Source organism: Scleropages formosus, chromosome 16 (genome assembly GCF_900964775.1).
Source record: "Scleropages formosus chromosome 16, fSclFor1.1, whole genome shotgun sequence".
Classification (NCBI taxonomy): Eukaryota; Metazoa; Chordata; class Actinopteri; order Osteoglossiformes; family Osteoglossidae; genus Scleropages; species Scleropages formosus.
This window is the reverse complement of record NC_041821.1, coordinates 7,955,895-7,983,350: the sequence shown is the minus strand read 5'-3', so window position 1 is coordinate 7,983,350 and position 27,456 is coordinate 7,955,895. Positions and strand designations below refer to the sequence as shown.

Genomic DNA, 27,456 nt, shown 5'->3' with positions numbered 1-27,456 from the left:
CTGAAAGTTGTTGGTCTGAGTGCTGGAAATGATAAATTGCTGCAAGACAATGCCCCGGCTGTGTATTCATGGGTAAAATTACAGTTAAATCAGTGCAATATGTATTGGTATGCAATAATACATCAATAGGAATAGGATCTGCCCTGACTGTCACTAAAGGACAGGTGTTTACTGGAACGTCAGAGCCGTGCAGCTGAAGTTTCCCCAGCTTCCATGTAGCCAAAGCAATGATAACATATAGAGGTTGATATCTGGCAAAACTACAGTTCGCAGAGGGCCTTCAGTTATACATTTACATTTCCCACAACCCATCCCCTTTCTTTGATTTACTCGTTGTACATTTTAAGTCTGAGATGATCTTTCGGCATGCTTCTCCTTTGATGTACAATGGTTCCTTTACTGTAACTCCTCAGGGCTGTTGATAGAGAATCGCCGAAAGCCGACACCGTAATGCTCCTGTAAAAGAGCCCTATTGTTGCACCTGAACAATAGTGCAACTTATGTTTCTCCCTTAGCTCTGACAAGAGATGATAAATTAGAGCAAAAATCCCCAAAACAGTAACTTTAAAAGTGCCCTTTGTACGTTTATCTTCATGAGACAAAAAAATGGCAGCATGTGTCTACAGTAAATATTTAGGGACTAAGTCTACGAGAACACAAAACACATATTGTCCAAGATAACACTCGTTGTTATGTGATGAAGCATTCACGGGGCTTTTGATTTACTGGGTGTAGTATATTGCAGTGCTGTTCTTACGGGGCCATTATGCCAAATTGAGATTTGCATCATCAAAGATAACACTTTCACAATCTATCATTTCTGTATTGCCTTAATAGTTACAAGCTACTGCGACTTATGTCATAGCTAATGCATTATAAAAGATTTATAACGGTTTCACTGCAGCGCATTTCAAGACCTTCGGCGCTTGCTGTGTTTGTGCACAAAAGCAAAGGTCTAGCAAAGGAAAGTTAAGCTCTGGTTTTTTTGGACCCAAAACCCAGAACACCGGTATTTGGCATCATCTAAACTTTTTGGACCCAAAAAAAAGCTCTGAAAAAGGCTTTGTTTCAGTCCATTACAGATGACATTATTGACCTGGTGCTCTAAATTACCCAGGCTGCAATAGGCCTTAAATGGCTGTAATTAAACTGTCCAAACCTGAGTGTGATTGTCCTAATGAGTTCATTGGAGGGCAACTAGGCAGAGGCTTTGCATCAGACAGGTTGTGTATTGGCTCCAGTCTCTTATTGGATACCGTATTTGACCTCATGTCTTTTTTCTGTATTGCTTAAATGTCTTTTAATGGTAAATTTAAAATAAAATATTTTCTGAGACATGGTAATAAATAAAGGTCCTCAGTCCAGACTCCTAATACAGTATATCCACAAATTTTGTGTTCTGTGTGGTCATTTTTTGTGTCCAGTATTATAGTATTTCAGGCACTGCACACGGTAATCAATGTCTCATGAGTGGGATTTATAACAAAATAGGAGATGAGCTTGATAAATCTAAAAAGCGATGTTTAAATTTTACAGCCCATGAAGGCAATTGTTCTTCTTGGCATTTAGTCTATAAACTGGGTGAAATCTGTACTGATTTCTTTTATTGTTATTTTTTTTTTCCCAAAGCATTTATTATTGTGAGAGGAGTTGCACCCTTGTGGAAGTGTCCAGGGATAATCCAGCTACCTCCTGTCTGTTATTTTTGTCTTGGTTGTGGAGGAGGATGCTTGTGGAACCAATAATTTGCTGCAGCCCTGACATATACAGTTTAGACCGACTTCATCTGAAATATGTTTTATTTCGTTCGGTAGCCGGAGCTGATGTCATCCGTCAAAAGACAAGAGGGGTTGTAAGAGTGGCAGGGTGGTGCAGCGAGTAGCGCTGCTGTTTTGCAGTGCATGGGTGGTGCAAGAGGATGTGGGTTTGATCCCTGCTCAGGCTGTGTGACGTTTGCATGTTCTGTCTGTGTATGTTTCCTCTGGGTGCTCTGGTTTCCTTCCACACTCTAAAGACATGCTGTTTAGGTTTACCCATAGTGTGTGAGTGACAGACAGAGAGTGTGTTCCATGGATGTATGGATGAGTGACCCATTCGAAGTAGTGTCTACTATGTAAGTCACCTTGGTGAATAAGGTGTGTGGGTTAGACCTACATTACAGTATTTAAATTACATGATTTACTGTGTTGCATTAATACAATGGAGTATTCAATTTTTCAGTTCGGTTATCTTTTTAGGCCAGTATGTATAAAAAAACCATACATGCACTAACTCTGCTGGACTCTGGGACTGAGGTTTGTGAAGGAATCAAGAAAAACAGTGCACACGCAAAATTAAACAGTGCCACAGTCGCTGCTGCTCCGCAAAATGTTTAATATTCTAATATTAAATGCCACGTTAACGATCTGAATGAGATCCTTTATTCGAGAAAGAAAAAGTAGCAACGCTGAATCTTCATCTATAATGAAACGGACTGTTACCTGAAGGAAATTCGAAAGTTCAGCTCAGAATGAATGTGTAAAAAAAAAAAAAGAAAGAAAAACGGAATTTTGTGTTTTATTTACTTTATGAGCTTTTATATGCTTTCGCCTCAGGCTGTTTTTCTAGGGCCGAGCGTAAAAGTTCTCGACAGGGTCGCCAGAGGTGAAGCGCGCAAGGAATAACGAAAGAACAATTTTTTTTTGCGTCGACAAGGAGCGGACGCAATTACCTGCAGTAAGCGACTCTGTCATTCTTATTAGGGCGGGGTGCCAGCTAATGGAATTCGCAGGAGCGCCGCCAGATCGCCCGAACTCTGCCTGGCTCCTTTGCCACATTTTTCTTAGCTGTAGGACCGCGTGCAAACAGCAGGCCTCTGTTTCACTGTGGTAAACCAAAGCTTCTGGAGCCCTGAGCCATGAGGCAGCGGCGAGTTTATATTTAAACAGTAGTGATTTCTTCTCACCACTTCCATGAAAGTGGGGGCAGGCGAGTGGATGGGCTGGGTGGAAAAAAAAATAATAACCCTGCTTGTAATTTTTCGGAAGAGATTTTGGAAGCACCAGGGGCCAGGCGAGAGGTTGTGAAAACACGGCAAACGGGGAAGATTGACTGAGACGAAAGCGCCGTCCAAACGGCGGCCGCCGGTGAACCCCGGCGGCAGGGGTCCCGTTTCCTCCCCGCACTGAGGAGCCCTTGTGCTCCGGCGTTTACGGCCACGGAGCGGTCAGACCCCGAGCGGGGAAAGCCAGGTCGGAGGAGGCGCGTCCCGTGCCGCGGCTGTCGAGGGAGGACGGGCGCAGGAGTGTCGTTTGAAGCGGGAGCCAGAGCTACAGGGTGTGAGAACTTCAGAGTCACGGCACTGACAGCGCTAAATGAAGTGTTACCGCGCGGCGCTCCACCAGTAGTACGTGATGGATCCCTCTTTCCATTCCAGTGCTTTCTCACACTACAGTAGGGCCCTCTGTTACAGCATCGTAACTGCCCCAGCGCTGGCTCTTTGAGCCCAGCCGCCACAGTGTAGCCTGAGCATTAACAAATAAATATCCTCGATTTTTCTATTTAACCGTATAGCTGTTCTTATTTATAAGCCGTGTTTTGTATTTAAAAAAAAGCATTTCGTCAAACGTGTCCGTCAGATTTATACGCCAGCGCTGCGGCGAGGGATCAGCGCGTTCAGAAAAATCTGAACTTAAAAAAGGATGAGAACTTTTACACGTGTGGTTATGCGATGCACTTATGAACTTTAACCTACCCGAATCGGACAATTTTCGCAAACGTGTACATAGTGCAGCGAGTGCCACTAATTCCCAGCACTGGCACGTGAATAAATGCGTTGTCGTCGCTTATTCATTTGCTCTCTTCTTTTCCTACTCTGTGTCCTGGTCTGAAACACTGAAAAACTTTTCTCGCAGAGTAATACTGCATCTGCTGCTGTGCCTTTCATTTTATCCAACTGATATCAAAAAGTGTGCGTATTAGTGCCATGAAGAACTCTAAGGTATAATTCAGGGAAAAATATTAAAAGCAATATTCATATCTACACTGAAATTTATTCAAGACCTTCTTTGGGAGGCTAGAAGGCATATAGGTGAACATTTTTGTTTAATAACTGTTGTGATCTCCCTACAGCCTTAAAATAGAAATAGGTTTAATTTGGTCTAAAACATTTTTTTTGTTCATGTTCACTTCAAAGTTCCTTTCAGACTTTTCAGAAGCAAGGACGCTAAAAACATCTATAAAACTAAAGTAATCTATATTGGTGGTCATATGTTTAATTTACCATCGCATCAGGATTTATAGAAAAATTGTACTTCTGACCCTATAAATAAGGACAGGACACCAGTCCATCACAAGGCACCCCAAGCAGGACTCAAACCCAAGACCCACCAGAGAGCAGAGAACCCTTTTAAAAAATATTTTTAGTTTACCTAAAATGTGAAAAGGATATAAATTATTATATCATACAAAAACTTCTGGCAAAAGCACATATAATAGATGTTACGCTGCTCTTATTATTTTTGATGTGAAAAAAGAATGAGTTGATGGATGGCTTTAATAAAGTAAAACAGAATTCTGGAGTAAATTTAACTTTAAAAGACACCGTGGGTCGACACTCCCTTCCTATCAGAAACAGCTGCCTCTAAAAGTTGTTAGCAGCATAATAAAAATGATAAAGCAGTAATGTGGTATGTTAGCTACGGCTTGTCGGTCAGATTTCAGGACGTCGCAGTTCGGTTAGACTTCGACTCCCACGTTGAGGCTCATGAAACCGGAGACAGGATTAAAATACCACAAAGCCCCACATCGGTGGCGTTATGGAAGTATACACGTACAGTTTCAGAACTTTAGCAGTAATGTGGACCGCAAGCGAGCTCACGTTACGGAAGAGTAGCTGTGGCCACTATGCCAGGACCAGGTTTCTGCTCCTCACTGCACAACTCCTCATTTTCCTCCGTTCACATGCTAGGGTTGGTCCTTACCTACTGCCAGTTCTTCTGAGATGCATATCTTTATATGACTTTATGAACAATATGCTGGTCTCAACGGGCTGCACAGTGGTAGCGCTGATGCCTCGGAGCTACTGGCCGGTGTCTTTGAACGTGGGTTCGATTCCTGCTCAGTTTGGTGATGACTTTTCAATGTAAATGTGTATGAGTGGGATTCTTCCAGATGCTCCTATTTCCTCCCACAATCCAAAGACATGCGATTCAGGAGGATTTGTTGCTCTAAATTGCAGGTAGTGTGTGTGTTTGCTCCGTGAGTGGCTGGTGTCCCATCCAGGGTGTACCCTGTCTCAGGCCCTGGACCACCATGACCCTTCACTGGATAAGTGGTTATTGACAAGGGATGGATAGATGGTCAGGTTTTGGTGTTAAGTAGACTACTTCTCTAATAATGTAGTGATTAAGTCAAAGATACACGGTACGAGGCACCTTTCCAACACTAAGGCCTGATGTGATGTCTCCATGATCATTAATAGACTTCTGTATATAAGATATGGGGGGGTTGTGGTGGCGCAGCAGTACCTTGCTCTTTGGAGGGTCTGGGGTTCGAGTCCTCCTTGGGGTGTGCGGCGGCTCCATGTTCCTCCCACGCGCGTGCCTCCCCCAACACGCTGAATACCGACCTAGCAACCCACTTCCGTTCCTCCCTTGTGTGAGAACAACGCGAGTGGCTGCTATGGGTCACATCTGACTCGATGGCACCGATGTATATAAGACACATTTACATTTATCCATTTAGCAGACGCTTTTGTCCAAAGCGACATACATCTCAGCAAAAGTACAATTTATGCATTACTTTGAGAGAAGGAGACGTAGCTGCAGACATGAAAGTCTCAAGCAAACCTCAGGATATCTTTTTTAATACACTATATGACATACTGGCACCCCCCCCCCCCCCCCAGCTCCCGATAAGTTATTGAAACTGGAGTGGATTAAATAACTATGTAACTCTAATGATAATGTCATATTATTTATATATAATGTTATGTAATGGGGGGGGCGTGGGGGCACGGGGGCGCGGTGGGTTGGACCGGGTCCTGCTCTCTGGTGGGTCTGGGGTTCGAGTCTCGCTTGGGGTGCCTTGCGGCGGACTGGCATCCTGTCCTGGGTGTGTCCCCTCCCCCTCCGGCCTTACGCCCTGTGTTGCCGGGTAGGCTCCGGTTCCCCGCGACCCCGTATGGGACAAGCGCTTCTGAAAATGTGTGTGTTATGTAATGGTACTGTATATATAGCATTATATATTACAACACATAATATATAATTATAATGCTAGGTAATGTTTTATATGTACGAACTGATGGCAAAGGACAGCAATTTAGAATTCATGCAGTGACGGCCCAATTTTTTGTCACAAAAACAAGGCAAAATAAGGAATTTGGGAACTGATTGAATGAGTGTGGGAACATGTACATACCCCTAATCAAAGGGCACTGTTTTTAAAAACATCTATTTTTTTAATGCCTTGAATCCAGAAAGGTCCGGAGCCGGAGGAGCCAACAAGCGTGCCGCCCTCCCTGCACAGCGTGGACGTGCTGACCGCCGCCGTGTCTGGCTTCAGCACCGTGGAGGACGTCATGAAATACTTGGAACCTGATCGGTGGCAGCTGGACATGGAGAACCTGTACAAGCCCACGTGGCACGCGCTGGGGAAGACGTTCTTACATCCCAAAAAATCCAGAGGTAACATCGTCGGTTTTCTAGTTCTTCTTTCTTGCCCGTCTGTTCCACTTAGAGGAGCAACGCCGATCGAATCGGGTACCTTTTGCCGGGAATCGCACGGGGCCGAGCTTTCACCGTTTTGGACATTGTGCCTCAATCACGGGGGAAAAGAGGTGCGAACAGGTTAGCCTCTGCACCTGTGCAGCTTGGAATCCAGCTACATGTGACCGACCACTAAACCCCCGCCAGTCATTCCTCGCAGTCACACATGCGCGATCCTCAAAAGTATTACCGCTTTCCTCTCTTCATCAGATGGAATTATTTTACAATTTTTTACCATTTCCCATTATGTTTTGAATATTGAATTCTTGGGGGGTGCGGTGGCGCAGTGGGTTGGACCACAGTCCTGCTCTCCGGTGGGTCTGGGGTTCAAGTCCCACTTGGGGTGCCTTGTGACGGACTGGCGTCCCGTCCTGGGTGTGTCCCCTTCCCCCTCCGGCCTTACGCCCTGTGTTACCGGGTAGGCTCCGGTTCCCCGTGACCCCGTATAGGACAAGCGGTTCTGAAAATGTGTGTGTGTGTGTGTGTGTGTGTGTGTGTATTGAATTCTCCCTAAAAGTCCCTTTCCATGATCCGTTCCATTAACGTTCATTTCAGCTCTAAAAATCAATACGCGGAATGCGTCAAAGCAATAAAACCACAAAACCCAGTACCATGTGTATCAGCGCTTCTTCACTTGACATGCATGTGCAATATGCTGAATTATATATGACAACATGTTCTGCTGACTTTTGATAATGAAAGAATACAGAAATGGAAAATACGCCAGGTTTATTTTAAAGACAGGGAAATATAATTATGAAGTTAAAAAATATATAAAATAATAAAATTATCAAAATAAGAAATAAAATAAACACTGTACGGAAATAGCAGCGACTAATAAAATTGCATTATTTAAACATTTTTCTGAAACTTCTCTCGAAAGTAGCCATAATTTATCCACTTACGCAACTGTAATTTTTTCATTCATGGTAAGCACTTTGCTCAGCAGGACGAGAGGCTTGACCCTGGTCCCCTCAAGGGCAAGACAGCACCTCTAACCACTTCTGACCACTACGCCATCTGCCGTTCCGCTAAGCAGAATATGGGTACTCAGCGTGTACTCCGTACTCAGAACTTACTCCGTCCCCTTACTGGTGCGGTCGCTCTCCAGGGACAGTGGACCTGAACGCGCTGAAGGAGGAGGTGAGGTTGTACAGCTGCACGCCGCGCAACTTCTCCGTGTCCCTTCGCGAGGAGCTCAGGAGGACTGATGCCATCTTCTGGCCCGGCTGCCTGCTGGTGAAGCGCTGCGGGGGCAACTGCGCGTGCTGCGCATACGGCTGCCACGACTGCCAGTGTGCCCCCGCCAAAGTCACCAAGAAGTACCACGAGGTACAATAGCCGTGGACGCCTTTGGATTCTCCCGATCCTTCTGCCGTGTCTCTGGCCGCGGTTCGAAAAATGAAGGTCTGATGATTCTCCTTTCTCGTGTGGCAGGTTCTCCAGCTGAAGCTCAGGAGCGGAGGGCGCGGGCTGCAGAAATCTCTGACGGACGTGCACCTGGAACACCACGAGGAGTGCGCCTGCATCTGCAAAGACAGCTCCCGCGGATAGCGGCCCGGAGGCTCCCACACCGTCGCCTTGATCGTACGCGTGCGGACAGCCTGCAAAACGGCCGATGATGCGACTCCCAACGTTTTTTCACCTTTATGTGAAAAAACCGGACGAAGGCCGCTCCCCGGAGAGGCACTTTCATGCCCATTCCGGCGGAGGAGACTGACAGGTACGGCTTTGGACGGGAGGCGTTCCTGTTTTCTTTTTCTTGCTGCCGAGACATTTCCTCTTGTGTTGAATCGCTGGATGAACAGGCGGAGGAGAAGGGCCTCCTTGGGGAGAGGAGCCCTTCCAAGGCCGTGTTGGCAGCACTCCCCTCAGACTCCCCGCAAACCCCTTTTGCTGAAGATTGTTTAAATTCTGCACACGTGGCTGTGGAGCACGTTGGGAAACGCCAGGTTCTGTTAACCGCGTGCCCATCTGCGCAAGTGAGGCTCCCTCGGCCGCAGGCTCCTGATTTCCAAAGGAGTGGGAAGCCATAATATCCCTGTTCTAATTCTATAAACCATACCTGCCTAGTTTCTGCTGTTAATCCACTTACTGCATTTTTACTCCATCATACTACTCACTATAACACATAAAGATATAAGCACCACCAATTTGTTGGAATTTTTTTTTAAACTTAACTAGTATACTTTTCAGTACAGTATTACCAAAGGTGTTTAAGACATAACATTTCTTTTTATGCTCTATTTAAAGGCAGCAATACATGGAAAGGAAAAAAAAAACTAACAAAAGTAGATCACAGGCCAAATTAAATATATTATTTTGAGTCTAAGGTGTCAAATTAAACTGTAGAACATTTCACGTTTTAATATAATAGTACGAGCAGGTTAGTTTTAAAAAAAATGTGGTGGTTGTATGGAATGCTGTGATTGCATGGTCTCGTATAGCGATTCAAACCATATTAGATGGACAGGGTAAAATCGGACGCTTATCAGCCGGTTAAAACAGAAGATGTGTCTACTGACAGTCGCAGCAATGACAGACATCGTTCAATAAAGGAATTTGTAGGCTGTACTTGTATATAGTTCCGTTGTTATTGTCCATTCAGTAGATCAGGATTTTTTTATTCTATGAATGGTTTGATATTAATTCATGAAGTGTGCTCATTAGATCTGTCAGTAGTTCTGGTTTCTATTTTATTATCAAAACTTTGTATTTTTGTATCAGTGCTCCCTAGTTATATTTTAGTACCAGGTATATCACAACATGATGGGTCTGTACTTTATGTGTGAAGCATTAATTTGCTTCATTGTCTTCATCGGTATAACGGAACTGAGCAATTAATTTTTACACTAGATGTAAATATTTTTTAGATGGCTGTTTTCTTGTTGGTGTTGTGTCAACACCTATTTTCTGAAAATGGTTGAAAGAAAAATGGGTTGAGTAAAACTAGAGAATTATTTTGGTTCTTTGTCATTAAACGTTCACCTTTTCGTAAATATGTAATTAGGATCATGATGTTGTTGTCATTCACTGAGAAAGGAAGATGAACTCAAAAAACTATACCTTATAAAATCACTAATAAAATTTTTTATCATAACACCTAGTTTACATCTGAATTTCAAGGATGAAAAAAATGTTTCTGGTAAAATTAAAGATACATTTTAAAAGTACAGTGAAGACTTGCAAAATCCACATCCCTTTTGAGTTTCTCTGGTCAGAGTTTGGTAAATTATTTACTTTGGACCATTTATGGTGTTATGGTAATAAGGAAACACTAAACAAGACCTGACCAAGGGCCTGTTTGTCAGGAACCTTCTATTTTCAGTATTTTCAGTCAAGTGCAGTCCAGTACATGCATCCAAAAACATTTCACATTTATTGTTGTTTTGATCTTTGTGTTTCTGTTTTTCTAAAAATTTTATTGGAACACATTGGTAGCTATCTTTGATCACAGTGTCGCTGGAGGGTTTATACAGGAGCCAAATCTATGAAAATGATTTACTTGTAAAAAGATCAATAAAACTACAGCAAAAGGGCACACATTGCATTTCAGCATGTAAATACATTTATTATTTTCTGACAAGCTGAGCTCATTATAAGTAGCTTTAAGGTCAGTGAACTAAAAAGAATCCTCCAGAATGAAAAACGATTCAGATTTGTGGCTTTAATTTAGGATTGTTGCTTATAAAATAATTTTCTTTTTCCAACAATTTAGGCTAAATCTCAGAAAAAATTAAGCCTGCAAATATTCAGCTTTTGAGGGGAAGAAAATCATACAGAATAATCAATAATTTTATCTCAACATATATGCAGAAGATTAATATACTGTACCATGTTATGCATCTGTGGAAATCTGCATTTCAGATTTCAGAGAACAGCCTTAAAAGGACATACTCATTAAACCACCCAGGAAATATTAATATCTACAGGGGTCAAGACTGCAGGCTGGATGAGTATGGAGGAGCAGACGTGTGTTAATGGGCCATTGACAGATATTGAATAGCTCCACCTTTCACAGAGGCGGTAAGGTCACGGTACCGCAGGGAGGCCAGGAAGGAGAAACAGCTGGCCTACTCCAGCGGGCAGTATTGAAGAGCCTCTTCCAGATGGTCTGAGGGTGAAAAGACCATGGGTGGAGGTGCGGGCGGAGGTGGGGGCCAGGAATTAATGAGTTTTTAGAAGGAGGGGATGCTGCTGGGGATTCAACAGTATGTCAGGAGCAACGGCCTTGAAATTAACATGAGTGGCCATCGGTGAACCACTGGTGACCAGGACCACTACTGCATCATTTTCATTGTATAGCTGACAATTTTATTTCAAGTGGTTTACATTTATTTTTACAGCAGGGTATTTGTACTGGAGAAATTCTGGACAAGTTCCTTCCTTAAGATGTGGAACTCAAGGAGCTGGAGTAGAAACATGAGGATCCCAGAGAGTGGATTTGGCCTCCGTGACACTGGTGGCCTAATGTAATTTCTGTAATCATTTGAAGTATCAGGAAAATCCACTGCATACAAGTTAATACTCATTAGTAACCCCAGTCATGGCTCTCGTATGTGTGTCCGTCACAATTTTCCAAAGAAACCTTGCTATTTGGATCCAGGGTGGAACAGTGGGAACTATATTACAACACTCCTCACATGGTCTAATCCAAGTAGTGTGACACTAACCTCGGTACTTCCCATGCACATATTTCAGATGCAACTCAGAATTTAGGACAGATGTTGATATATGTTTGGACAACCAGTGAATTGAAGTATCATAGTTCAGCAATTTGAATGCATTAGCAGAACCAACCTTGAGCCATATTTGACCTGCAGTGAGAGTGACAGCAACCATTTCCAAAAGGGTATGGCCAGTGATGAGTTTCTATGAGAGTCCTGGTCTGTGTCATTGATTGAATGTCTAAGTCTTCATTCAGGACCTCTGAGATGAGTTGGTGTCACCTTTCATATTACATTGTTTCTTTACAAACTCATGTTGACCGAACATTGCTGAACAAGGCATTGATTACAACTGACCCAGAACTACTTGTTGAACGCATCTTGGCAGCAGGTTCGTGCAAAATTGCTTTCAGCAGGTGGTACGTAATCTCATGCAGAGTCAACTTCTACAAAGTTCGAGGTCAACTACAAAGAGAAGGCGCAACCAGCCCAAGTGAAGAAATCCATCATCCATTACTTTCACTCCAGAGACTTGGAAATTCATCAGTTCCATATGAAAGGAATGGTCACCAAGGAGGGAAAATGCATCTGAAGCCAAACAACATAAAACTGTGGACATGAAATAAGCAACTTTTCCATTGCTTGGTTCCACCACTCCCAGAGTGCTTCATGAATTCCAAACTCCTCCCAGCCGCTCACAGAGTCGACTTCACCCAGCACATTTGCCTTGACGGAGTCAAGCAGGTGGCATTTTTTAGTGTTTTCATATCTTATATTTACGCATTAATTTAAAGTCTGTGGCCGTGTTTTAGTAAGACGGAGAAGAAAACAATCCTTTATTACCCGTGTCTAATCGTTCTTGATCTGGACACACCCTCGTCTGTCACAGTAATGTGGCTCCAAATCTGTTGATGACAACTACCAGAATGTTGTAAGGGTCCTTCTTTTAAAGCCCTTAGAATTTAATGAGGAAGAAAATTTTAGAAATACACATTTTGCCCTAAAATGAAGTAATTCTAAACAAACCCTCTGGATGTGTTACTTTAGAGTGTGCATGTGAAACTGGGAGGTGGACCTTATTACAAAATTTTGAGTGTGGAAAGTTCTGGCTGTTTGGCAAGGCTGTTGATGTCAAAGATGATGAAAACATGTATAGTTTTTCAGTTTATTCATTTCTTCATGTCCCGTGTAAAACAATTAGCTTGAAAAAAATCTTTTGAAAATGTAAACCAGACATTTGAAAAGTGAATTAGTCTTTTTAATTTGTCTTCATTTCAGTTTCCTGTTCAACTGTAACAAATGTAGTGTATTTCCAGTAAAATATATGAGGTACAAAGAAGTTATCAAACTTTAAATTTTATCTTCGATAATAATCTCAGTGATGATGGCTCTTGCAACTTAAAAAAGTAGGTTTTACATTATTTCTAAAGCCATTTCATAGCATTTTTAATGCAGTTGTGACACAAAAGCATCACCGGTTCAAGAAGTAATCAGCGATAGGCTTATACTGGCAATACTTCCGATAAGTTTTATTAATAGCAAACATATTTTCAAAATCCAAAGTGAAAACAAACACAGGCCGAAACCGCTTGTCCCAAGCAGGGTCACGGCGAACCGTGAAGGCAACACAGCGCGCAGAAGGGCGGGACACCAGTCCGTCGCAAGGCACTCCAAGCAGGACTCGAACCCCAGACCTGCCAGAGAGCACGACCCGGCCAAACCCACTGCATCACCATGACTCCCAAAAAGAAAACCTAAAGTGGAAATGGTTTTAGCTCCACTCAAAGAAATTTTAAAAAATCTCAATTAACAAAGGTAAACATAAATTTAAATCTGAGTGATTCTAATCCACTCCCCGCAACAACATAGACACCAACTCAACTCTCTCAACATCTAAACCCAAATGGTCCTGAAACTTCTCTCACTCCTTTAAACCTCTTCTCCCTAAAAACCCTAAGACCTCCTCATCAGGCTCTCAGAGTCTACCCTTTAGTCTTACAGTAGATGATTGGCCACTCCTGGTGCTCGTGCCCCTTCAATGAGCCATCCTCTGGTACTGCTATCCGTCTGGGAGTCAGGGCATGGAGCCGGCCACAGAAGTATAGCAATTCCACATAGCAGAAGCCCAGATCTGTATCTAGAGATGGTTAGCCTGAAATAAAAATGCAAACGAACGCTTCAACAGATATGGAAGCATTTAGCTATCTGTAAACCTGTTATTTCAGTTACAATCCTCTGTTCTCCACGGAAAACAACATTTCAAAGGGTTCATTGAGAAAATAAGTTTCCTTAATGGAAATCATATCTAAATTTGCTCTGAAATCTCCACCGGTCCTGCATAATTGTGGAAAATGAAAGATGTCAATTTTCTTGCTGTTGTCAATATAAACCATAATCCAAAAAATGTACTTCAATTGGGTTTTTCTTGTGGAGGTTCACACTTCACTTGCAGGAGCAGCAGTCAGTCCCACCAACCTCATTTCTGATAAAGAAAAGTTGATTTCCCTATGAGCCGTGACAGAATCTTATCATAATTAACTTCCTCACTTTGCCTATAATCATTATGCATATACCTGAATGTTTTCCTTAAATTATTTTTATACAGTTAAAACCCTTTCATAGGAAATTACCAATTGTTATATTGCCGTCTACAACATTCACCATCAGGCCATCTCAAAATCCATCATTCTCTGCAAGGTTACTCAATAGGCAGGATTGGGTTTCACTTTAATAGCAATCATCCACAAATGTAGGAAGCCACCCATCTCTGACAACATGCAGTGATGTCATTTTAAATAGAGTGAGTAACTGTGTTTTTGTGCCATTTGAAGATTAGTTTCTGGAAGATTTCAACCAAATGTCTCATCTAATAAAATAGCAATCTCACAGACACAAGAGGCACTTTCACTTCTGCAGGTTTCACTCAATACCAATGAACAGCAAGATCATTTAAAATGATAAATCACCATACTGTCACTGTAAATGTGAAACCATTATCTAAAAATAATAAATTACCCTACTGCAATCATTTGTAGCAGTCTGCCTCCCTCACTTTATAGGAGTGAATGTCACAGGAGACCGCCTGTCAGCTGAGTTGGCTTTAATAATACATTTACAAAGCAGAAATTCTATAGTATATTTTTGTATTGTAAAATGTTATTACTCATTTGTACAGGATGCTGTAAAACAAAAACTTGTCCTTCTTTATCCCTACATAAAATATACAGATAGACTTTGATTTTAAGCTTTGCTTCCAGTAGAATTCAGAACATATTCCCTTATTCTCCATTTCCCTGCCTCACCATGTCCGTATGCCTGGTTCTCTTTGTGGAGGTAAGGATAATCCAAGAAATAGTGATGTCACAAGTTGAAGTGGGCTGGGATTTGCTTGCGTTCAGTCAATCCAAGCAAACTGTTTGACGACCCGACCAAATCAAACCAAGGTCACAGGAGTGTGAAATAGTTACCATTTGGGAAGTGGCCATTTTCCCATTTCGTACCACTTTGACACATGGACTCTTTGCCAAGTCTTCCTAATCTCACATGTGCAAAAGTGCCCGTGTTTCCCTTCCCATTCTACCAGTAAACTGCAAGTAGAAAACTTACCACAACTACATTTCCTACTTTTACACATTTAGCAGATGCTTTTCTCCAAAGCAACTTGCAATGGCTACTATGTAGTGTTATCAGCCCTCACACCTTTATTCACCACAGTGACTTACACTGCTCAATACACTACTTACAATGGGTCACTCATCCATACATCAGTGGAACACACTCTTTCTGTGTTACTTACACACACTATGGGGGAACCTGACCAGCATGTCTTTGGGAGGAAACCAGAGCATCCGGAGGAAATCCAAGCAGACACAGGGAGAACATGCAAACTCCACACAGACTGAGTGGGGATCAAACCCACATCCTCTCATACTACCGAGGTGCTACGAAACAGCAGCACTACTCCCTGCGCCACCGTGCAGAACAAAAAACAAACAAAATCATGGACCTTGGAATTTACAGCCAAACTGCAGTCTTGCATGTCCAGACACTAAAGGTTAATCCTTGAGGTTTACTGTCCCAAAGGTTTAATCCCAAAGGTTAACTGTCCACCTGCAACTGCAGTGACTCTTTGGGAAGTCAGGAATTCACGGTGCTCCTGCATCTGAAATGATAACCAAACTGACTTCTAGAGTTGTAATAAAATCATAATGATGTATAAGTGTTGTGAAGGCACAGGGAGAGTACCCAAGAGTGTTTTAAATGGTACCCCCATAGTGTTCTTCTGAAAGATAACCAGACGTGGGTGTACAGAGAGGCTCAGAAGAGACACATGTCTTGAGCATCTGCCTCGTCCCATCAGCCAGTCATGCTGTTAATATAATTACATTGTTTTCTGTACTGATTTAGAATATGTTTGTCTGGAAATGTATTTGTTTCAGCCTCTTTTTGGCCCTTTCCTCAATCCCCACAAATGCAAGTGTTACATGGCATGAGAGACAAAGCTGGAACACAGTCAGAACAGATGACCTGTAGTTCTCATGATGCAATTCATTTTTTGTACATCACCTTGAACTTTGTCTTGCCATTCAAAAAAAAAAAAAAAAAAAACCAACATGAATTGCATGGAGAAGTTGACTCCATGCAATTCATGTGTCTTTTTTTGTGAGCTTTTCTCGTCCTACTTTTTGCAAGTATGAGCAGGACAACAGTTATTGAAGAAATTCAATCAGCACACACTGTCAAAACAATACATCCTTGACAGCCACTTTTTCACACTTAAATATGACCATATGACTGAAGCAGGTGATGTAATTTTTCATGCAGATGTGAGATGATAGATGAAACTATTAGTTAGTAGTTTCAATATGATCATTACTTTGAGTGCAACCCTTGTATGTAATTGGGATATTTTTTGTTTTACAAAAAATTATACTATAATAAAGTTTATGTAAAAGTCACGCAAATTACTGAACCACAATAAAGATGAATGATAAAGATGAATTACCTGAAGATCCCACTGTATTAGGCAGTGGTTAAGTGCTTGATAAGTTTTACGATCATATGCAGGGTTTGGGGATTTTAGGCCAAAAACTTTTAGAATGAAACATATCAGCTCCAATGAGTTGTACAGATTTTTTTAAGTTTTGGAATGGTGCAGCACTGCTCAGATGGTCACCGTGGCAACAGGCGACCTCTCTCACATTTTGAAGTATCTGATAGTGACACAGAAAAAGTAAAGGAAACTCAGAACTGAAAAGCCTTTGGTCATGGGCTTGCTCTTCCAAGTAGCTGGAGCAGAGACTCTTCCAGAAAACATCTTTAAGTTAATTATGTCAGCTTTTTTGGTAATTTTGACCTCTGTGTCCAATTGGATTTTTTTATTCATGGCTGCCATCTCAGCTTTTGCTAGCATTTTCTTCACCAAACATCTCCCGGAGATGTTGAGGAGCAAAAAACATGTTGCGGAAAATTCTTAAAATGTTCTTCAAATGTTCATTGGCAGAGTGACACCACAGGGCTTCATTTTTGTTATACTTACTTTTCTTCAAAAGGCACCACATGCAAAAGCATTAACAAAATGTACTTTTAGCAAAATAAATCTATTCAGTTTACCGGTAGTGTCCTTGTCAACCTTAAAACCCCACTGCGGTACTCAGAAGTGGTAGGGAATGAATAACTTGAGGCAGGTTGCACATGGGCAATGAGGGAGGTGACCAGGGGTGAGGCAGTATGGGGTGGATTTATAGAGTTTTTATTACAAAGCAAAATCAGAAGCGGAACAGACACGAAGTAAATAAAAAACAGGAATGTTGGGTAGCATTCACCAGGTCTGAGCTCTCCACACACACGCACACACACACACACACACACACACGCGGCCCATCATTTCAAGGCAGGTATAGCTCCGCTATAGTTGTGTGCCAAGCTGTTAACAAAAATGAAGACAATCTTTAAAAATAAAGTGGTGATGTTTGATTTCGGTGGACATGCGCAACAAACCCCTGAGGTGAAGATGATGTGGACCCAAGTGCAGTGTTTATTAATGAAGATTGGCTGTGAGAAACAATAGATTGTCTGTGGAGATGGTGGTGAAGATCCAAAGTGGGAAGACAAGGTGCAGGAACCCAAGGAAGGGAGGCCGATGAATTCCAAAGAAGGAGAAGACGAAGGTGAAGGTGAGGACGATAGTTTACATTTACATTTATTTCATAATGACCTGGATGATGACTTTTAGGATTGGTTTTTGCTCTTGGGTTGTTGTCACTTATCAAGGTAGGTTGGTCATTGTGGTTTTTTTTCAAGATTCAATAAGGTCCATTTGGGTTGTCAGTTTTTTTTTAGCCCATTCCAGTTGTTTATTAGATACAGATGTGATGGCAAGGCTCATAGACCTACTGAATTCCACTCTGGGGGTGTGAGAACATGCCACATGCCAAACATGCTGAAATAAAATTCATACACAAATTTATTATCTGGTATGGCTGTTCGGAAGTATGATATCCAAAAAATTGATAATCCCTCACTGTCAATTTCAGAGCTTGAGACTTTCAGATAACTTAACAGCATAGGGATCGGAAAGGTTATGTGAAAATTCTTAGATTTCTTCTGGAGCAACGGTCTGTGTTAGTACTGACCTGCGAAATATATTTCCTTAAAACTCAAAAATGACCTTGCATCCAGGGATATTTTTAAAGGTGCGAGAACTTACACGCACGGTTGCGGACAACATTGAGCTGCTCTCATTGTATTCCACAGGTCAAATTACTCTTATTAAGTTCTCAGCGAAACGGTACAGTTTCATATCTTTGATGTTTTTCCTCTGATCTGCGAGATCAAAAGCTGAAATTTATGAAGTAATGGAATTACAAAATACGTCCAAGTGCTGAGCTTTTCTCGAATAGCGTTTGAAGTCCACCTGCGACGTCTCCAACATTTCTGGGAGATTTTTAATGCAATCTGTGCTCAATATGAATCCTGGGTTTGCCATATATTTTCTGAGAATTGTAACGCTGCCTGTAAAATAAATACGTTAAAAACAAATTCCACCACAGACTGTTGTCAACAAAGTATAGCACATGGACCTAAGTCTAGGATTAATATTTGAACAGATGCTCTGAAATTTCGCACCCCGACTTCACAACTTTGCCGTTTTATTTTTCAGAAGCCATACTATAGTTTTTATTAAAATGTTGACAGCAGTACTTTCCTTTTTAAAATACCACTTATTTTATTCCAATAAATAAGCCTCCATTTCCAGCTCAGGGTAAACTTCCAAGCAGTCCCAAGAATGCAAATACCTTTTTTAATGATGCTGCAAAGAAATCTGTCACAATTTAATGCAGAAAATTAAAGTCCATGTGTCACTAGTGTAGTATTTAACCTTCGTGTGCCCCAATTAGTAAATGTTGTCTGAGCCGAGTTCCTGTTTTCCAGTGATTTCTCAACAGATGGGACTATGCACATCTTAATTAACAGTTGCAAATGTGTAATTTCTGCACACAGCCCAGGACTGGAGAACGAGCAAAATAACCCCATCAGAGATCTACATCAGCCAAGATTAAGACTCTGCTGCAAGATTTTGAGTTCTGATTACTTTTAAAATTTATTATGAGAATTATTAGGGGTGGCACAGCGAGTAGCACTGCTGTTTCGTAGCACCTCAGTAGTGTGAGAGGACATGGGTTCGATCCCCACTCAGTCTGTGTGAAGTTTGCATGTTCTCCCCGTGTCTGCTTGGATTTTCTCCGGGTGCTCTGGTTTCCTCTCACACTTCAAAGACATGCTGTTTGGGTTCACCTGTAGTGTGTGAGTGAGTAACAGAGAGAGTGTGTTCCACTGATGTATGGATGAGTGACCCAGCGTAAGTAGTGTATCTAGCAGTGTAAGTCACCTTGGTAAATAAGGTGTGTGGGCTCATAACACTACACAGAGTTCATTGGAAGTTGCTTTGTGGAAAAAAGTGTTGGCTACATGTAAATTAGCACAGAAAGTGTTTGTAAAGTAAATAAAGTTCCAGAAATCTTGTAAGATAAATTCCATCATAGTTGTTTTTCATTCGTTTGTAACCTGCACTAAAAAGGCCAAGTTTAAGCTAATAAAATCTAAAATAAGCTGATAAAATACGGTATGTCCCATCTAAACATATGAAGATCTTCCAGGACCACAATGGCCCCTCCTTGTCCTTATTAAGAAAAGTCCTTGGGACCACGCGTAGAACAGTTGGCTAGGATGTTGCTTCGAAACATGTTTTTTGGAGCTGAAGTTCTGCAATTTGGTTGGACATTTGAGCAGGGACCTCCATCTGTTTAGCTGGGGTTTGTGCAGTGAGTGTAACATTCCCTCTGGGCCTGTTTGACCCTGGGTGCACGTCTCAATGCCTTGAGCTGGATCTGCAGCCAGCACGCTGCCTGTCCCTCCAACAGCCCTGTCTGAGGAGCAGTCTGCTAGGGATTCCTCAGCTGCCCCTCAGGGCTACATGCTTGCATTGCTGTCTAGACCAAAAATGCCTTCCAGACTTCCCAGAAGCTAGACTGGCCAGACAATAATCCCACAGTGAATCCTTCTGTAGTGACTAAACTGAAATCATCAACTTCATACAGTTCATAAATGACCTGATCATACAAAAATTAGTGCAAGCTTGTGCATTCCACATTCATTCATCGCTACAGCATTAACACAGACAGAACATTTTTTTACTGTAGCACGATATAACCAAGAGCATCAGTCGAAAGTCTGAGTACACATGAGAAACACATTTACATTGATTTATTTAGCAGATGCTTTTTTTCCAAAACAACTTACACTGGAGATTATGTAGTGTTACTAGCCCCGACTCCTTATTCACCAAGATGCCTTACACTGCTGGATACGCTACTTACAAGGCGTCACTCATCCATACATTACAAACGCTTGTGTGGGGATGAACTGAGTAGAAAAGCAAAATCTGGGAGCTGCTATAGAAGAGCTGGGAAGATTTGTGGAGTGTTCAAAAAAAAAAAAAAAAAAAAAAAAACTTCTAGCTGCAAACCCTATGGAGTCAGGTCCTTTTATATAGTTAATCTGTATTTTATTGTTAGCTTACATTGCATATTCATACTCGACCAGGATCATGGTGGCCTTCACCCTATCCCGGAATCACTGGGTGCCAGCAAAGGAGCTATACGCCATGAACAGGATATCAGTCCATTGCAGAATAGCCACACATTTACACGCTATGGACAATTTAAAATCTCTGAACAGTGGGCAAAAACCAGAGCACCTGCAGGGAACCCATGCAGACAGGGAGAATATGCAAACTCCTCACAGACTAAGTCATGTTTCATATAAAACTATCTCACTCACACTTTCAGAACCACTCATCCCATACAGGGTTGCAGAGCCTAACCCGACAACACAGGGCATAAGGCTGGAGGGGACACACCCAGGACAGGACGCCAGTCCATCGCAAGGCACCCCAAGCAGGACTCGAACCCCAGACCCACTGAAGAGCAGGACCCGGTCCAACCCACTGTGCCACTGCGCCACCGCACCCCCCTTCATAAAACTATCATTAGACCAAAAATGAATGGCATGACTTATTTTTTCTGAAAAAGCGCTAGAAGTTTATTTTATTACCTCTGTGATTGGGAGCTTTGAGGTTAAGACACGTTGGCCTCCCAAAAAAAAAAAAAAAAATCTGTGGTTCTGGTGCTTTGAGATTTTCAGAATGTCAGGGGTGGTTTGTAAACAATTTAACCCAGCATACACAGTAATTTCCTCAAACTTCTCCCTCCCTATTGGTAACAATCCGAAAGGCTGCCACACACTAGAGAAATCCTGCATGTGTTTCGAATCTTTCAAAAACATGTTTGCGCAAAGCAAAACAGCACACAAAGTCATTTATCCAATACCGACTGGAACTACAGAAGCTCGTTCCTCCTAAATGTATCTGTCATAAAAGGAGATGACTTTATTGAAAAGTATGCAAGCCATGTTCTAAAACCACTCAGTGTTCTTGTTTATAAGTTTGTGTTTGAAATATATGAGGAATGTGCAGTATAACATATAACTACCAAATAATGTCAAACCTTTACAAGCTAAGGTGAAATATTATAATTTAATACCATACCAAAACATATTTAAGACCATAAACAAGTTAGACTTGCGCTGTCATACTGAAGGAGACATTTGAATGTACCATATTTTACTGGAATTTAACTCTGTGCAAATAAGGTAGCACGCTGACGGCATTTGTCTCAATGACATTTTTTACAGTCCCTCAACATGTATTTTTAATTTAGCTGACGTTTTTCTGCAAACAAACTTACAGTGGTTTATACAGTCTGAGTAGTTTTTACTGGAGAAATTCAGGGCAAGTACTTGACCTGAGAGCCCGACTCAACCATTATATGCACTAAACTCCTTGCTACTCCTTAGGATGTGTAACATGAGAATCTCAACGTAATAATCATTAGAATTAGCTTTCTAAACAATACACTGGACTGGCATTATTTAATGTTGAGATTTGATGTAGATGGCATTCTTTCTTCAGATATTCTTTGCATTTTATATCAGTATTTGACACATTAAAGGCCATATCATTGAAAGCATTAACATATTTTATCAGGTTATCATAAAAAGAGCCTTTCCAGTATAGGGCAGCTGGTCGCATAGTGGTAAGAGCTGCTGCGTTTAGACCCAAAGGTTGTAGATTTGAATCCCACTTCAGGCTACTTAAGCTACATTGCTCCGGTAAAAGTACTCAAGCTGTATAAATGGGTAAATAACTGCAAGTAATAACCGAACACAGTAAGCATCTTTTGAGAAGAGTGTCAGATAAATGAATAAATGTGAAAAATTGCGACCATTAGTTGATGACCCGGGGTCTGTATATGTTGAACTATCTCAGTAGTTCTTTGCTCTTGTTGTTCTCAATTTATCGCTTTATCCAGTCTAACCAGGATTATGATCAAAGTTCAGCAGAACGATGTGGAGCACTGTGTGCCGCCCATTAAAATCTCAAATTCGGCACAGCCATCTTTTTCTCATCATCGTTATTACTATGTTTCCCTGTTAAGATCTTCAGCCAGCTTTGATGTCTAATATTCATGAAAGTGGAAGAAACATGTTTTTTTAGTTACAGATTCACGGAGGTAAGAACGGTTGCCAAAAGACAAACATTTAGCATAACAGGTTGAAGAACTGACCAGAACACAGACTGAACACATCCAACATATGTCAAGCATTTGAAATACTGAAAACTTGGGCTGAAACCTCCTGGGCTGGTATTAAAACATAACAAAAGTCTGTAATTCTACCCTGTTACATGCTTCAGACAGAAAACCAAAACAGCCCTTGTTTAGCATTCAGGACCCATTTTGCATAAGACAGGACACAATGAGTTAACATCAAAAGATTAATTACACTTTTTTATTACAGTAAAAGCTTCTCTTCATGCGGATGAATTTAATGCCTAGCTGTAATAAAGCAGCACTTCTAGTCACTTTCATTTTTATACTCATAAGAGATTGTCTTTAACCTGCTTTTGTTACCATGCTGTAGGAATACTCGTACGCAACTGACTTTGCAGCACTCACACGCACACACACACACTGGCTGAGGCCACTTATCCCAAGTGGGGTCGCAGGAAGCCGGAGCCTAACCTGGCAACACAGGGCGTAAGGCTGGAGTGGGAGGGGACACACCCTGGACAGGATGCCAGTCCATTGCAAGGCACCCCACGCGGGACTCAAACCCCAAACCTGCCAGAGAGCAGGAACCGGCCAAACCCGCTGCACCATGGTGCCCCCCTTGACTTTGCAGCAATAAACCAATAAAAAAGAAAGCAAAGCCCTGGTAGAGCATTATGGACTTATGAGCATTATGATCTTATTCCTCTGTGACACAAAGAAGGAAGCTGGTAGGTGTATGTCCTCGCTTGGACCTGCTTATTGGGAACAGGGTAATGCAGTATGCACAATAAGGTGAAACACACACACACACACACACATTTTCTGAACCGCTCGTCCCATACGGGGTCACGGGTAACCGGAGCCTAACCCGGCAACACAGGGCGTAAGGCCGGAGGGGGAGGGGACACACCCTGGACAGGATGCCAGTCCATTGCAAGGCACCCCACGCGGGACTCAAACCCCAAACCTGCCAGAGAGCAGGAACCGGCCAAACCCGCTGCACCATGGTGCCCCCCTTGACTTTGCAGCAATAAACCAATAAAAAAGAAAGCAAAGCCCTGGTAGAGCATCATGGACTTATGAGCATTATGATCTTATTCCTCTGTGACACAAAGAAGGAAGCTGGTAGGTGTATGTCCTCGCTTGGACCTGCTTATTGGGAACAGGGTAATGCAGTATGCACAATAAGGTGAAACATCAACGAGTTAAAACAAGCTGTAAACACTGCAGAATTTAATGTAAAAAAAGCAGCTATTTGGTCTTCAGTGGCCATGAAGATCGTTACGGTAACAAATTCCATTTCTGAAAATAAGATGAATAATAACCAAGAGCAGAGGTGGCAAATGGTCTTCTGAGTTACACAGGTTGACAAATCTGAAAAGAAGAAATTGGAATTGATCTCAGCTATGGGTAACGCATAAATAACATTAATCATTTCATTACTTCCAGCAGTGGAATTTCAACTACGGGAGAAACCACAGGCCTAATGAGGTCATATGAAGAGGAAGACTGGGGAGCGTTTTAAGGTAAGGCTTGTTCAACACATGTAGTCAAGACAAGGGGGCCAGCAAGAGGATTGAGGAAAAGCAGCAGCAATGGACTAATAAAGGATACATTTACATTACATTTACATTTATTTAGCAGACGTTTTTCTCTAAAGCAACTTCCGATGAACTCTATGTAGTGTTATCAGCCCACACATCTTATTCACCAGGGATAAAGGGGCAAAACGTATATATGGGGCAGTGTAAAAATTACTCCGGCAGCAGAGCCATTGGGAGTGTTCCAAGTTGGGATCATAAAGATCTGTAGGTACAGCGTGAGGACAAAGACCTCACATGCTCCTGAAGTCCTTCATATTGTAGAAAAATACCATAAGAGTGTAAGATTTAGAGAGATACAATATGCCGCGTTCCAGAGTGGGCAGATGAGGAAAAGCTTCATGAAGCTTCAGCAGACATGCAACATTTTTTTTTGTATTTAATATGCATTACTTCCATCTGCATTTGACATACATTCCACTTGTAGAATGTAAACTTTAATTAGGTCATTACGTGATATGTATTATGCAGTAGTTTCCTAACATATGATACATTAAACGTCAAGCACAAGGGTGGCACGGTGGCCCAGTGAGTACTGCTGCTGTCTCATAGCACCTGGGTGGTGCAAGAGGATGTGGGTTCAATCCCTGCTCAATCTGTGTGCTGTTTGCATGTTCTGCCTGTGTGGGTTTCCTATGGGTGCTCTGGTTTCCTCTCACAGTCCAACAACATGCTGTTCAGGTCCCCCATAGTGTGTATGAGTGATACAGAGAGAGTGTGTTCCACATGCATGGATGAGTGACCCAGTGTAAGTCACCTTGGTGAATAAGGTGTGTGAGCTGATAGCACTACATGGTGTTCACTGGAAGTTGCTTTGGGGGAAAAAGTGTCTGCTGAACATCTAAATGTATCATTAGTTTCCTGGGTTGGTGATACACAGATTGAAAATGCATTTGAAAGAAGCCAAAAGCACTTTTGGTAATTTTCAGCACATTAAGGGGAGTGACTATGGTGTCCTAATTCAGTCCTTGGCCATCCCTTTATATTCATATGTGACAAAGTGGAAAAAAAAAAAAAATCACTTTCTGTAATTATGTATACATGCAGTCCTGCAGTATTTACCTCTGCTTGTTACTGCTGTTTTTCCAAATTGCCCCTTAGTGGTATTATTTGTAGTATTTTTTTCCTCACTGCCAAACAGAGGCAAGCTATTCATGAGTGCCTCATGGGATATGCCCACCCTTGCCTTGGGAATGTACCACTGAATATTTTCCACAACACTACACTGGGTACAGAATTTTTACACCAAAGCTAAATAAAATTACTCGGTGTCCCTGTCAGTAACTGCTTGTCTTGCGTTGGATCACAGTAGTCCAGAGACTATCCTGGAAACATATGACGCTCGGCTTGGCAGTGTACCCCCCGCATGGGATACAAGTTCATTGCAGGGTAGCCACACACACATTTACATGCTGCACACAATTTAGTCACCGGTTCACCTGAAACCCTTATAAATTCTGTGAATTACCATTGCTTACCATTACCGTCTTTCTCACAACTCGCAGCTTTTTCTCATCTGCTTAACCCCCATAAAGTTCGACTCTCCCAATATTGGAAAGACTAACAGTAACACGGATAGTTGCATTTTTAATGTCAGGGTGTCAGTCAAGGTGGGACAAAACGGGGTTGTCAGACAAGGCAGTGCAAAACTCAGCCCAAGTCTGTGATTGGTCAGCAGTGAACTCCAGTTTGTCAACACAAAATTCTGATTGGTCTCATTGCTCTCAGGACTGTTAACCCTTTACGACTATGTTTCCTTGGACTCCAAGGACCCTGGTTTCAATCCCATCCAATGCTGTAGTACATGTGAGCAAAGTACTTAGTGTTGTACCAGTAAAAAATAAAATAATTTAAAAATTAGCTCTATAAACAGGTAAGCTGCTGGAAACAGTTTTGGAGAAAAGTGTCAGCTAAATAAGTTACAAAATGTTATGTCGATCGTATAACGATATGCGACCACCAACAGTTTGCAGTAAAAGTGACCATGACTGACAGCTGACGGTGGACAATGAAACCCATCGAAACCACTCAGCTGACACTGAGTAGATTTCACAAATGTCCCCCTTTGAAAGTGACGTCATCGGTTACAACATTAAAAGTGGGAAATCCAATATACAGAGGCGAAAATGTTACAGAGTAAAAGCAAAAATGATCAATGTCAGAAACAACTCTAAACGTTTCCTGTGAAAGAACAAACATGTATCAGCAGTAAAATATGTGAGCACGTAAAACCCTGGGGGGGGATGAGGCAGGGCGGCACATGTACGCTACAGCCTGGAAACACACGCAGCTGACGTGACCACCCACCCCAGTCTCGCATCTAAAACTCATCACTGCTCACCTGAGCACGGAAGATGGTAAAGGTTATTTCCACAGGGCTTGCCAGGGCGTAATGAGTGCCGACAGAGGCAAACGGGGACTGGCGGTGACTGACGGCGTTCCCGCGGTGCCCCTATACAGAGGCTCCCTCCACCAGGAGCCTGTTTGTGCAAACGCCACTTCCAAGGATCTGCACTTTCAACGGGACACAACAGCACTCATGATGCCCATATACCTAAAACGCCAAGACTCTTATCAGGAAAGAGGATGCAGTCCATCCTATGACACTTACTGAAGCAAGAGCAACACGTCAGCATTTTTCACCGCTGCACTGACTCGTACCCAGCTGACAGACGAATGCATAAGCAGACGAGGTGATTATTCCCTTAGTCATTATGAAAATTTGCCAGAATCGTATTACTGAGAAACAGGAAGGCATGAGCTATATGAATAAATGTAAATCTTCCAATCGGTGTTGTTAAAATAAAATTACGACGTAGAACCAGGTTTTTAGCAGATTAAATCAGGCCTTTCATTTCTGTCCAGTCCTCAACGCTTAGGATATGAAACAACTTGCCGATAAATTATTTCTACATCTCAGCAAGAAATAAAATGCGTCTTGCTCTGCGATTCACATAGGACTGCATGTGTGCGTAAAAATATCAGCGTGGCCTCTATGTTTCTAAGAATTATTGGCCTGGCATTAGCAGCATTATAAAACATCTTACAGTGAGATCCACTCAAGCACAGTGGTTTATGGAACAAAGACAACTGCCTGCCAAGCAGTAAAAATAATTATATTTCAGCAGATTCTCTTTTCGTAGGTGCGGCCATGGCTGTGGGAAAAGACACGTGAGCCGCCAGGGTGTGGTTGCATCTGTAGGAGCTCCGAGCGTCTGAGTAAAGATGTGACGCACAGTTTGCTTACACATCCACTCCCACACATTCCAGG

At 42.1% G+C, this 27,456-nt stretch overlaps 1 protein-coding gene across 1 annotated transcript in view; it reads left to right on the top strand.

Moving 5' to 3' along the window:
- The window catches only part of LOC108924448 (platelet-derived growth factor C-like), a 31,330-nt gene extending 23,004 nt beyond the window's left edge, over positions 1-8,326 (top strand). Inside the window, exons 4-6 of the mRNA XM_018735780.2 lie at positions 6,458-6,665; positions 7,858-8,078; positions 8,184-8,326. Coding sequence (XP_018591296.2) covers positions 6,458-6,665; positions 7,858-8,078; positions 8,184-8,300 — 546 coding nt within the window. The 3' untranslated portion in view covers positions 8,301-8,326. The remainder of the gene's footprint in view (positions 1-6,457; positions 6,666-7,857; positions 8,079-8,183) is intronic.
- Positions 8,327-27,456: the final 19,130 nt, after the last annotated feature.